The sequence below is a fragment of the Chrysemys picta genome, chromosome 18 (assembly GCF_011386835.1).
Source record: "Chrysemys picta bellii isolate R12L10 chromosome 18, ASM1138683v2, whole genome shotgun sequence".
NCBI lineage: Eukaryota > Metazoa > Chordata > Testudines > Emydidae > Chrysemys > Chrysemys picta.
In genome coordinates, this window is record NC_088808.1 from 24595951 (window position 1) to 24610583 (window position 14633).

The 14633-nt window shown below is 39.8% G+C and overlaps 1 protein-coding gene across 12 annotated transcripts in view; it reads right to left on the reverse strand.

Annotated features, from left to right (window-relative positions):
* MAPKAP1 (MAPK associated protein 1) overlaps positions 1–14633 on the reverse strand; it is a 154569-nt gene that overhangs the window by 18277 nt on the left and 121659 nt on the right. For 7 of the 12 annotated variants that reach the window (XR_010593585.1, XR_010593584.1, XR_010593583.1 and 4 more), the window contains 2 exons: positions 13866–13973; positions 3725–3865 (listed from right to left, as the gene is read on the reverse strand). The exons of 1 other annotated variant lie outside the window; for it this stretch is intronic. Coding sequence is in view for 5 of the 11 variants with exons in the window: in XM_008172297.4 (XP_008170519.1) it covers positions 3725–3865; positions 13866–13973 (249 nt within the window). In the remaining 6 variants the exon portion in view is untranslated. Of the gene's footprint in view, positions 1–3724; positions 3866–13865; positions 13974–14633 lie in introns of those variants that run through there. 4 more of the 12 variants (XR_010593586.1, XM_005279421.5, XM_005279420.5 and 1 more) reach the window with 3 other exon arrangements.

Genomic DNA, 14633 nt, shown 5'->3' on the forward strand with positions numbered 1-14633 from the left:
TATTTATATAACTCCTTTTAGCATCAATAAGAATTACACACAGGTGTATACATTCCTGGGCATTCCTCTCAGCTCTCTGGATAAATCCAGAACCAGATTCTCTCACCGGCCTTACAAAGTGCAGTGTTTCTCAGAAAATCAAAGGAAAGAATACCCAGACACTTACAAAATGTAGCTTATAGCAGGGTTCTCAACCGTTTTCTTTCTGAGTCCCCCCCAACATGCTATAAAAACTCCATGGCCCACCTGTGCCACAAGATTTGTTTTTCTGTATGTAAAAGTCAGGGCTAGCATTACGGGCAGCAAGCAGGGCAAATGCCCGTGGCCCCAAGCCACAGGGGGCCCCCGCAAAGCTACATTGCTCAGGCTTTGGTTTCTGCCCCGGGTGGTAGGGCTCAGGGCCCTGGGCTTCAGCCCCATGCAGTGGGGCTTCGACTTTCTGCCCTGGGCTGCTGCGAGTCTAATGCTGGCCCTGATTGGTGGCCCCTTGAAACCTGCTCGTGGCTCCCCAGACCCCTGGTTGAGAACCACTGACTTATAGTATCACCATTAGCCACCCTGCTTTACATAATCAAAACTGCTCCTTTAAAATGTTTATTTCCTTACTGGTGGCTTTGTACAGGCAGTTATAGTAAAAAAAATTGACTTATTGACAAGTACATTATTACAAATATAAAGCTATGCAATTTTAGACAGGGGCATTACTCCATAGCCAAATTTCATAAACTCTTTCAGCAGAGCATCTATTATACTATATGCAAACGCATAGAACCTATTTGTGACAGGGTGTATAGACCCCACATTGCTGAGGAAGGTGCCAGACAGGCCTTGTGTGCGTGGCTAGCCCTGCCCCTCTGACCCTGTTAACCAGGTATGGTAGGGAGGAGGCCATTAAAAGGGAGGAAACTGCAGTCAGCTGGAGGAAGAGATCACCCTGAGCAGGAAAGTGCTGAAGTGACTCCTGAAGCCACAGGAGGGACTCCCGCCCAGGACATCTCTGCCCTACTCCTCCCGGAGTGCAGCGATCCCCCAGGGTAGGCCTGACAGAGCAAACCTGATTCAACAGCCCAGCCAGAAAGACTCCTTGAAAACTGCTACACAGACAGCCCCGGAGTAAGACGGCACTGTTGGCCTTTTTCCCTTTGAGCTGGCTCTGGGGAAGAAAATTATTTTTGAGTGTGCTGGGACATTTATCTTTCCTTTTGATTCCCACATCAGAAGAGACTTAAGAAAACCCCAAAGGGTGAGATCCCCCCCGTAAGAAATAAGTATCTGGGGCCGGTGTCTAAATCACCCAGTGAACATAACTGGGCGAGGCCAGGGTCTCCCACCATCTGGGAGAAAAACCTACGGGGACACTTACACTATTATCTAAAACCAACCAACCAGCCAACAAAAGGGACATTTGCTATCTTTAGCATATTTAACAGAACAAATGTAAAATTGTGCTAAGATTTTTTTTCATTACTGTTAGGGCCCTGTTGCACATAAAAATATCCTTCCCCTTAGAAAGGTTCTACCAGTTTGAGGGAGATTTCCTATACTTAAAATGAGAGTACTGGTGGAATCAGTACTCCTACTCAATCCTGAAGGATGTTTTTAAGTGTGGTCACTGTACAGTCCAATGTTTCCTGGCCAGCATGTATATTCCTGCAGTACACTGAGAGTAATCAATACAATCAATAAACGAAGTCATCTAATGACTTCAGGTTCTCAGTACCCTCAGGAAACAGGTTTTCCAGGAAAACTGTCACTTAACTACTGCTAATATATAATATGACTGATGAATGAAAATGCTGACCATCCACATGCTATTTGGCACTGAAAGCCCTAAAATCCATAAATACAAACTAATATATGTATTGGCTCTGACATTTCACATTCAATGGAGTCTATTCTGCACCACACAGCAAGAGGATTAACACATTTAACTCCCAAAAAAAGAAGAACAGGAGTACTTGTGGCACCTTAGAGACTAACAAATTTATTAGAGCATAAGCTTTCGTGGACTACAGCCCACTTCTTCGGATGCATATGCATATGCATAAGCTTATGCATAGAGCTTATGCTCTAATAAATTTGTTAGTCTCTAAGGTGCCACAAGTCCTCCTGTTCTTCTTTTTGCGGATACAGACTAACACGGCTGCTACTCTGAAACATTTAACTCCCATTAGTTCTAAACATTTAACTCCCATTAGTTCTGACCCTTAATGTTTACTTTTGAAAGCACTGATACATGAATAACCGAAAAGGCTCCAGTAGGAAAAATTCCACATACATATAGTTCTTATGACCTTACTTGGGAGTTTTTGATATTTTCCATTTGTTCATACCTTGAACACCTCACTGGGTTTTTGTTTTGTATGTAATTAGAATATAAAAACCTACTGCAAATTGTGCAGCCATCAAAAATAGACACATGCACAGGGTGCTACAGAAGGTGAGTAAGGAAAGTTTATGGTCCATACACTGGTGGATGGGGTCAGCCCCTTTACTACAAAACAAGTTTAGCCATTCGTTTCCTGTAACAGCTATTCTCCCTTAACCATTTATCTTTAGTGATCTGTCATGACCTTTTCAAGCTCTCATTTCTGACAGCTTCCAGACACAGTGAGTCAAACTTCACTGAAAGCAAACTATCACACCCAGATAGTTTACTCAAGAGCAGAAAACATGCCTAACACTGTCCTACTTCAACACCAGCATATAAATCCTTCCCTAACAAGACAGTTCAAAATAAACTGAAAAAGCTTCCAATGTACATATTTGCAGGGGAATATCATTTTTTTTTACGTGTTCAGAATTGGCGTAATAAAGAGACTAATGGTAGTAAATAATGAAGAATTTTTCAAATTTGTAACTATTCTACTAAATAATACAGAAAAATATTTTGTAAGCATTTCAGCGTTAAATATTTTTGTACTGAATCATTTTTAATATAAAGTATTTACGAGAGTATTATAGTTCACTTATCCATGCATCATTAAATCAAATTTCCACAATTTAAACCAGAGACTATAAAAGCCCTATTATTGTTAAAAATTAGTAAATAGCTTTTTTATTAAAATCCTGTCATCTTTTAGCCTTCAGGTTTTGCAGAACATCGACAAAGCTAGAAAGGCTAATGTTAAACCCCTTACAGAACACTAGCTATATTTTGTTCCACTTCACCATTCCATTAACACCATTAAAATCTACTGGCTTAATAAAAATCTTCCCTAATTTAGCATGGACTGATTTTAAGAAAAGACAATTAATCTGCATGTTTAGTCAGCAAAAACCCTTGCTTTGGAAAGCACAGACAAAAGAGTCACTAAATAATGGTCTTCTTAGACAGGGAATATGTGCTAGCTGATTGAAGATAACACAAATACTTAAATATTGTCAACTGATGTGCTAAGAAATGAGATATAGTTGATATTTATTTTGAGAGAAGAGATGCCTTTTACTGTACTTCTCTGAAGCACAGATTGACAAGTGGGGAAGAAAGATCAAAAACCTATAATTTAATTCCATTTTACACAGTTTATGTGGGTTTTATGTCAACTTGATCTTTTTGACAGTAAACAATTAGTAGCAATATTAAACACTATATTGTATGGTCAATTAGACAATGTGGTGATTGGGCATTTTTAATGCACCTATGTGGACAGATAACTACTGGAGGGGGCTGAAGTTCTGAACTGCTCTACTTCCCTTGGCCGTACAGTAGAAACTGATTTACCCAACTGAACATCAGTCGTGAACCGAAGCCTATGGATCATGCTGACTTTGAAGGACTTGTAATGGTGGCTACTGAGCATATCTTGAACTGTAGCTATATCGATCTGAGGATCTTCCTCGGAGATCTCTTCTCCTCTTGAACCTGCCCAAAAAAATAAAATAAAAGGCTTAAAATGTGGCACATATAATTAAATTAGAATACAAATATTATTGTCTCTTTTGCAATTACAAATGTATTGCTTGGTCAGTCGTAGGCAATCATGCCAGCTGGTGGTTTTTTGTTTTTTTTTTATTAAAAGAAATTCACAATATCAGTGCCTACGCATCAGAGGTTAGAAGGAAATACTTAGTGTTAAATCTAAAGCAAAATTCTTCATTCACTACAAGCTTAAGATATTAAAAAACCATCAGGGTGCCACATAAAATCTGTGGAAAATCCTGATGCTGGATTCTAGTGAGATGTGGCCAGATCCTAGAACAGACTTTGCTAACTCGCAGATATCCTACAGCGACTGGTTGGAGTCACTTTGTGAACGCCCTGTGTGCAGTAACTACAGAGACTCTGCACGAGTCAGCTGTAGTTCCAAGAACAGTTTTGCCAAAAGAGTGTCAATGATTAAGCTAGTAGGAGCTCTGCTAAATGGCGATGGCTGAAGTAGCTCTTATCTAGAGGTGGGCAAGAAACTATTTTCCCATCCTATGAATACATTCAAGATTTCAGAAATGTTCCCCCCACCTGAATTGGGACAAAATGTCAACATTTCAAAATTGTTCATAATTTGAAAATATTTTAAAAAAATTCAGTTTGGGTCAATTAAAATGTATTGTTTAGATAATTTTGAAACATTTTATTTTGATTTTGACCACTTAATTTCTTTCAAAAATGTCAAAACGGGACATTCTGACAAGCTTTATTTTTTCCCCCCAAATTCGTGAGAGTTGAGGAATTTATCAAAACTGATCCTTTCCCCATAAGAATTTTTGATTTAAGCAAATCAGCATTTTTCAAAAAAATATGTTTCATTGAAAAATTATCAGCCAGGTCTGCCGTTATCGTATTTTATCAGTGACTTATAGATACAACAAGCATTTGGATGTATCTATCAATATCTCTTTTTCACTATATTTTTCCCCACAGTGGCATTAACATCTTTATATTTCCTCCCCCACCTACTAACACTTTATTATTCTTAACAACGTGAGTGGTATCTTGTTTCTTATACTCAGCATACACTACTGATTAGTATTCTTATTACTACTGTAGGTACTAGCTTTAAAAAAGGTAACATCTCATTAAGCCAAAATGCCAATTACTGGGGGAAAAAAAAACATTAAGATTTTTACATTTTATGATGTTGGATTAATATCAATTTAAAAATTACTATAATGTGACAATTTTTACAGAGTAATTTCATCTTAGCTGTAAATGATAATTCAGATGCTTTTAGAGAAAGTGGTGCATAAATATGGTTGAAAATTGATTTAACTTCTTGCAGAAGATACTGAAGAATGACACATTTTGTTTAATACACCAGCTAATGTAGTCCTAAAAGCTGAAACAACTGCCAGTCCACAGTCCTAAATTTGCTGTGGGAGATTAATGAAAACTTATATTTTGCTGAAATTTTAATAATGGGCAGATGAGACAATAGAATTTTAGTAGAGGTCTTAACAATATCGTATAACCAGCAAAACGCTTGTCATTTTCTATATATTAATATTGTTCAAGACTTACGTGGTTGGATCTGGCTCAACACACTAATGCTTCCTGCATTGACCTTCTACACTCTGGTGGTGTAAATTTATATCCCATTTGAGGATTTCAACTTATAGTGAAACTACAGAGAGTTTCCATATCTGGAGTCTGGTAACAAGTGGAGTACTTGCTTTTTAGAAAGGACAGTAGCTACCAGGGAGAGGAAAGCCCTGGCACTTGAGTCAAATACACACTGCTGATGCAGAAGCAAGCTTCCTTTTAATGGTGATAATTTGGAGTTGCAGAACTGCATCCTATTTGTCTCAGCAGGTGCTGCCATCACAGCCGTGGAGAGGAGCAGTGTAAACTTAGAGGGAAACAAAAACCTGAACACTCAATTTTTCCCACTTGCAAAAAATTTTCCCTTTCAGTTTATGAATTCACACCCAGATTTTCTCATCTACAGTACACATGCTCACCTCTGTGTTCAGAGAACTTAAGTGCCTACAGCTAAATGCTTAAAAGTATACAGTGGAAAAACCATGTTCCAAAGATATCAGCCTAACAACCACCTTTCCAACTATTTTCCCCATGAGAGAAAGGATTAGACTTGCGTGTGCCTCAGCAACACACAAAACAGCTACTTGGCATTACAATCTAAAGAGTATTTTTAAATCTGCAAACTGGACCATCCCATTTGGATATATTTTTTTAAGCTCCAATAAAATGGTGTATATAAGCATGTGAATTTGTGCATACCCATCTGAACACTGTAACCACTCCACACTACAGAATGACAAGATAAATTGTAATGGCTCCTTCAGAGACATTACAATGCATTTTGTCAAAGACCCTTGTGTTAATGTCTCTATTCTATGGATTATCGTAATGTATCATGTCAAACACTCATGCCGCAGTATTTCAAAGATACACTGAGATATGTCAAACTTTTGGTGCACTTAAAAGCATTTTGAAACACTGTGGCATAGAGATGCCTGGAAGGAAAGCAAGGACTATAACGGAACGGGTTGCCTTAGGATCAAAAGAAAACTGACTAGGAATAGAAGTTAAAGGACTGAGTTCAACACACAAACCTACTGAAATGCCAATGTAGGGCTGCCATGCATTCCTTCAATTACCCAACTGTGCTTTAACACTGCGCTGTTTCAACCATCAAACTGTGTGCAGTGTTATGATACAATCCGCAGAATACTGTATTGCTATTCTGTGGTCACGTATAATATAGCCTGCAGCCATATCACCTTGTATCAGATTTCTAGCTAAGCATGGCCTGCCTGGGTGAGTACTGGAATAAAAACTCTCCAAGGAATACTTAGAGGGCATAGGAAATTGTGCTGGTGATTCAGTAATGGCATTCTTCATTCGGAATGAATAAAGCGCAGATCCTGACCACCTGTGGCTCTTCCTGGAAGGTGCAGAGGTTTTAACCCAGTGTCCTGGTCGTATTCCATGTTAGGTCTGGACTGCACCTGGGGAGGTAACTAACCTTTTGCCTACTGCAGTTTTCAGACAGGTACTGCATTACCCCAAACGGCTGCACTGCCTAACCTAAGATGTTGGGTAATTTTACAATTCACAGTTAGCTATTTGTTATGTTCTACCCAAGAGGTGGCTGCATTTTGGTGGTAGGTGAAGAAAGTCCTATGTTCCCCTAAGTTTAATACTTCAAATAATTGGTTCATGAGGATGATGTTATACTGAAGGTAAAATGTGCGGACTAATAGCCAAACCAATCTGGTACCTAGTCAGAAATTTTGTAGTAACAAAATAAAATACTGATCTCCTCTAGAGTCTTTAATCAAAGGTTTCTTAGAGTACTTTATAAATATTAACTAATTAAGGTTAAAAAAACTGGGCATGTTTAGACTTGAGAAAGAAGACCGCGGGGCGACCTGATGATAGTCTTTAAAAACATGTTAAGAGGTGTTTTAAAGAAGACTGTTTCAATTGTTCTTTATGTCCACTGAAAGTAGGACAAGAAGTAATTGGCATGATCTGCAGCAAGGGAAATTTACATTAGATATTAGGAAAAACTTTGTAATTATAAGGATAGTTAAGCACAGGAAAGGTTACCAAGGGCGGCTGTGGAATCCCGGTCACTGATGGTTTTTAAGAACAGGTTAGACAAACACCTGTCGGGGATGGTCTGGGTTTACTTGGTCCTGCTTGGCGCAGGGGAATGGACTAGATGGCCTCTCAAGGTCCTTTCCAGCCCGACATTTCTATGATTCTATAATTAAGACTCACAATACAGCCTTGTAGAGTATTAATCTTCTGTTCCCAGTTTCAATGGGTGGCTTTCCACAAGTCAGCCTCTCAATCTGTGTTTACTCATTTGTAAAATGGATAGAAGAAGTGTCTATCTCAGAGGCGTATTATGAGGCTGAACTTACTCATATATCAGATCCTCAGATGAAAAGTCTGTATAGAAGGGCATGTTAGTCGTGTTATTAATTCTTTGACTGATTAACTAGTAGCCACAACCAAAATCAGATTCAGGGATAACATTTTCATTAGAATTTAAAATCTGAATTCTTTGACAAAGTTTAAATGATTAAACTGGGGGATTTTATACTGGAAATATTTCAGATCCTCTGTAAAACAGAACCACCTCTCCTAATCTTGTTTTATTTGGCTATGTGAAGAGGACAGTTTAAGGTTTGTCGAATTTCTCTAGTTGCTGATCATGGGAGAGAAGCCAGGAATTCCACCATCAGCACAGATCATCTATCTAAAGATGGCAAGACATTAGGACCCCTGAGGGTGCACTGGATAATAGCAGTAATATCAGTAAGAGCAGAGATAAATTCCCTGCCCAGAAAAATCCTGACTATAGAACTTGGCATATTGCTCCTTTACCTGCAGCTTTATCAGAATGTTGAGGAGACCAAAATAATTCAACAACAGAGGAAAGAATCACCTCCAAGCGCTGACTGGAGACACCATCATAAGAGATACTTGCCACACATAAGCAGCTGTGAGCAAACCTGTCAAATATTTACAGGCCTGTTGGGTGTTTGAAATGGAGATCACAATGTAGTTTTTGAATGTAAAAGCATCTACTTGGCAAAGCAATCAGCTCAAGTGGACACTCCAGGCCTAGACCAGGAGTCTGTTCAGCAGTTCTGCAGTCAGAGACCAAGGCTCTGTCTACCCTGAGCACCTTACAGCTGCAAAGCTGTGCTGCCATAAGGCACGCCGTATAGCCGCTCTTTGTCAGCATGAGAGAGCTCTCCGGTCAACAAAATAAAGCCACCCCCAACATGGGGCGGTAGCTTTGTTGGCAGGATCCTGCTGGCAAAACACTGTCCACACCAGTGCTTTTTCTCAGTAAAACTTTTGTCCGTCGGGGTGTTTTTTCTTCAGAAAGTGCAGTATAGATGAAGCCCAAGTATCTCATTGGGGGAAAAGATACTATTCCAAAAAGTGGCTACTAAAGATCAAAGGGGTTAAGTTTACAACTACCTTGGCATGTTGTGCTCTTTCATTATCTATTTAACTAGAGGCAAAACACCATCATGTTGTTCTGTAAAGTTAGGTTCCTACAAATGATACAGGGATTTCCTGTGCGAAAGAGGCAGAAATCAAAAGTGAGAAAAGCTTTTAAGATCATGTATTGCAGAAACATAGCATCAAGAAAGATGAGAACTGTATGAAGTAAAACAAATAAGAAAAACAAATATATTTTCACTATGTGCTTGACAACAGGAGATGTGAGGAAACAGGCTCCAGGGAGGTCAGATGCCCATCTCCTGATCATGGTTTCTAGAAAGAAATAAGAGGCATGTCATTCTGATCTGACACACCCACAGTGGGGACACAGTTATTTATGACCCAGACAAAAAGGGGTCTGTTGCTTCTTAGGAACCAAATATCACAATAACAAACTGAAATTATATACCTGAGAGAAGAAAACATTCCATCATTGCCTTAGGGATTGTGTATCTGAGAGCCCTGAAGGTGGCTTTTCCCCTCAGGAAGAACCATGAAGTCTATGAGACAGACCTCAGATAATCTCTTATGAGCTGGGTTCATTCTTCTCATTATTTGTAGGGCACTAGTGCCTAGGAGCGCTGCTATACCTGTGCCAGGTGTCTGGCCTGGAAGAAGAGGGAGCACAGCTCAGCTGGGGAGGACCATGAAGAAGAGCAGACTGGTGTGATGGTGAGAGAGAAGCCTGGCTGGGCCCAGGATCTGACTGGAGGCTCAAGTCTCCATGCCTCGGTGGAAACTAGGCATGATATAGACTATCTGAATTATTACCAGGAACCCATTGGTGGGCATTAAGACAAGCTGATGCAGCTAGGGTCCACAAGAAAGGAAAGGGACTGAAAACAGAGCCCAACACGGCCAAAGGTTCTTTTGGTTTGTGTTTATATTGGATTTTCACCTAAGGACTCCATCACCCCAGCAGGGGGTTGAACTCTCTCGGTGACTAGGCCAGAGAGCTAAGCCACCTCCATAACCAAAGAGTGCTGAAGACTCTACTGGGGAAACTGAGGCAGAGCTGCTCAGTGCAGTGCCACAACACCAGGGAGAATGCAGGGACAACACCTACACCACAGATCAGTACAGGAGTAAGGTTTTTGTTCATGTGCAAAGCTGAAATTATTTTGGGAAGATCACTCTCACTAACATCATAACTGCACTTAGTTCAGGCGATGAATGAGGTATATCATCAGAAGAACTGATTTTCAAATGGTGAAAAAGATAAAACAGTAAAAGAAACATCAGAATGGAGGCACATGTCTAGACATTTCTAGTGATGTGCCTACAAGGCCTCCAGGAACAAAGTATGGAGTCCAACTCAAAACACGAGGCATTAGCTGGCATGTGAAAATGACAGACTACTAATCTCAAAGATACTACAGAAGTATCAGCTGTAGTATGGCTACTTAAAATATTAAATAGATGACATATTCAAGAGCAAGCAAATATGTATTTCCTCAATAAAACAAAAATACAAGGTTAACTCCATTGCAAAAATGTCCCCTTATTACTTTAATGTACTAGTATATTGCTTAATGAAAGTTCTTAATTGTAATTCAATTAATTACATACACAGAGTCCCCAATTACATTTTCCAATAAGACATTGGCTTTGGTACAGGTCTAAAGGCACTTAACCAATTTTAATATATTAAGACCAATTTCCCTTGAATACTAATTACTACCTAATGGTAAAATGAGAAAGAGGAACTTTCCAGAAGCAGGATGGAGAGAACAAACTAAATTAGCAATGAAGAATTTCCTGTTTTGCATAAAAGCATTTCACATAGCAAAATACAGGCATTCAGTTTAAATATAAATCTGAATGTAAGTTAAAAAGTTCCAAATTTGGGAGATTATTAGTTTGAGCATGTCTAGTAAATGCTAGACGTTTAGGAGATTTTTGCACGTGCATTTCTATTAATGAAAAGTTTTCTGTTTCCACTTAATCCCATGAAATATAAAGTATACATTCGCCCAAAGAAAACTGGCATCTATTTTACTAGCATCTGTTTGGCTCCATGTGAAAAAATAAATGAGCACATTTATTAAATAGCTCTTCTAATTGAGATTCTTCTCTATCCGAATACATAACTAAGTTAAAGAGAAATAATTTTAAATCAGACCTAACATACAATATAGCTAATTCTATTTGATGTAAAGTTTTGATTTACACCTATCAGTTTCTGTTTTGCATTGTCCCAGACCTATACGCTACACATCAGAGTTGGAGCTGACGAAAACCAATGATTAAATTATTATTTTATTAACGACCACAAGTAATCACAGACTATTTGACATCTCATCCAAAAGACAGCACCTGCAGCACCCCAAGGCCAAACGCTGCCATCCAACTAGTGATTCTAGGTCACAGTTTTAGGCAGGGTGGTGTATGTGGTTTCAGCACAGGCGCCATGAGCTCATTCATTAACGACGGCATGGCTGCTCAGTTGTTCTGTTAAGTTCGCTGAAACCTTGGGGCTCCTTAAAGGAATGGGCATCGGGGGGAGTCGGAGTGCACTAGCCCGGGGGTAGGCAACCTATGGCATGCGTGCCGAAGGCGGCACGTGAACTGATTTTCAGTGGCACTCACACTGCCCGGGTCATGGCCACCGGCCCGGGGGGGGCTCTGCATTTTAATTTAATTTTAAATGAAGCTTCTTAAACATTTTAAAAACCTTATTTACTTTACATACAACAATTGTTTAGTTATATATTATAGACTTATAGAAAGAGACCTTCTAAACATTGAAATGTGTTACTGGCACGCGAAACCTTAAATCAGAGTGAATAAATGAAGACTCGGCACACCACTTCTGAAAGGTTACCAAACCCTGCTAGAGCATCAGCCTCCACAAAAATTTTTCAGGGAAAAGCGACAGGGATCCGCTAGACAGCTGATAGTGGCTGAAAGAACTGGAATTCAGGTGAGTTTACTTTCTCAGCCGCCCTAATGGGAGAGTTACTACTGCACCATGCTGGGGTACTGGTTCAGTGCTGACCAGAGGGAAGGACAGGGCCACCTATTGAATCACCACCACCTAGATGTTTCTTAGAGGCTTCCCATCCAAGTACTGACCTGGTATGACCCTGCTTCGCTGGGGAGAACTCAGAGGATCACACCACAGTTCTCATGGCTGTGGGCTACACTATGCATTCTTGCCCGACACTGTACAGATAGGTCTGGAAGTGCAAGGTGTGTATTCAGCTTTGAATCAGACAGTTCAGGTTCAAGAGTTTGGTTATATTTTAAATGAAAGAGGCAAGATTGCCAAAAATATGATCAATGCCGGCTTTGGTTCAGGAAAAGAGCTGGTACATGCAAGAACAATTTAATATTACACTGTTTACTTTATGAAATGTAAAGTTCATACAAAAGGAACAGTTCAGAGATATACTCAAAGAAATATTAAACAATTCATATATAAACCCCAAGATAGGATTAGGGGACAGTCTGATTTACTTAACAAGATTCAAACGATTGTGTTTGCACATTCAGGGCTGCTCTTCTCTATGGGGAGACCGATGCTGCTGCCATTGATGCAGCAGGGATCAATTTAGCAGGTCTAGTGAAGACCCTCTCAATCGACGGTAGAGTGCTCTCCAGTTGACCCCGGTACTCCAGCTCCCCGAGAAGAGTAAGAGAAGTCGACTGGAGAGCGTTTCCATTTGACGCAGTGCAGTGAAGACACCGGGGTAAGTCGACCGAAGTTACGTCGACTCCAGCTACGTTATTCATGTAGCTGGAGTAGCGCAACTTAGGTCAACTTACCTCCATAGTGAAGATAAACCCTTAAAGAAGCTCTTCCAACTTTTGTAGGGTTTCTCCCTGAAGTACTCTAGAACAAAAGGGCACAGAAATAAAGGTGAAGCATGAAGAAGGTCTCAGGAGCGAAGTCCATCCACTCTGAACATGGGAGCCAGAAACATGAAGTCTAATCTCAACTCTGACACTGAGTTGCTATTAGTCAAGTCACTTCAGCTCAAAGTCTCAATTCTGCCATTTGTTAAATGGGGGTCAGCACCACATACCTGGCACATGAGGTTGGAGTTATCCCACTAATGCTCCATCACTTTTCTATGTCATATCCTTGGTGGGGAAATTCAGGAAGAAATTTATAGCCTTATAAGCATAAATGAAAGGATTTAATCTTTGTAAGGAAACCAGAAATTCCATGCTCTTCAGCAAGAGCTCCAATCGCCACTCTTCGCAACAGAAAACCTCTTAGCATGGGTTTAACTGAGATCATAAATGCCACCAGTTTTCTGACTAATGAAGGGAAAAAAGAAAAAAGAGTGTTGCATAGAAGTGAGAGGAAAACTAAACTGAGAGCTTGGCCACTGGAAAAGTTGGAAAGACAGAGGGATGAACCAAAAGGGGGAAAACTTTACATTTGTCTCCAACAAATTTTGTGAAACTTATAAAAATAAAACAAAACAAACCCCAAAAGTAATGTTTTTGCATATCTGGAGAGAAAACAATTTGTCTCCACACTTAGATAAACACCACCTCTAAACCTCTGCTCTAGTTACATCTACATGATTAATTTCTTTTAGAGGTTAAAAGCTGCTGCTTCTTGGGCAGCAGTATTGACATGGTAAAATGTATAGCAGACCAATAACTTTATTCTGTGCTTGCAACAGAAAAAGCTTTATATTTCAAGTGTTTTTCACAGTTGGTCATAACTTTACAGAACAGAGTTTTAACAGAAAAAGATTAATCAAGAAGTGATAAACAGGATGCAGACTATTTACCAAAAGGTATGAAATCAATCATTTCACTTTGGAATATTCTTTTGGCACAGTTGAAAAGTGCCTTAGGAAACAGAGCCTCTTCAAAACTTGCTCGCCCAGCCGGTACAGCCTGTGTTCCAGAATACATAACTTATGTGAGCTTAAGCAATTTACAAGAGCAAGAGTGAAAAGGGCAAACATACTGTTCTCTCGGACAAGGCAGAATTCCAAAGTGCTCTGGCTCTCCAAGGTACAGTCTAAGTCTACTGGGACATTGGGTTCACTCTGCTTCTCCAGACGATACTGAGGACCTGAAACATAAAATAACTTGTAAAATTTTCTGGATTCTAATTAAAAGACAGCTTATCAGGGTCAGTTAACAATACTTAAACTCAAGAGGTAAAATTGATGGTTGTTTATGTCTAAAGTTCCTGTCCACCAGGAAAAAAAATAAAGGAGTAATAAAGGAGTGGACGATGGTATGCTTAGAAAGTGCATGGAAACAGACTATCCCAGTCACTGCCCACAGTGTGACATTTCCTGCCTACTTCACTGCCAACAAAAAATATCAACAAACCCTTCTGACTTACACCCAACTAGCTTTATCTATCCACCTGTATCCCCACCTAGGTTCTCTCACTGGCAGTAAAGTTGTTTATTTGGACCTCAAACTGTCCTTAGAAAAAGTAAAATGCAGCTTTCTTTGACTCAGTCTTCCCAGCCATTCTGTATCTAGTGGAAACTGGCCTGTTGTGAAAGGTAGTTGGCCTGCACTTTGCCTCAGAGATGGAGCTATTCTCACATACTGTCTGGAAGCTGAAGAACATTCTGAAGAGAAAGCAGATGCACTGCTGTATAGCTAAACAATTCCCATGTAAAGACACACAGTGCTACTTTGCTTATCTGAGTGCTTCTCACTCCCAGCCCGGCATAAAAAACTATGCATTCCTTACTGCAGGCTCAAACGGATG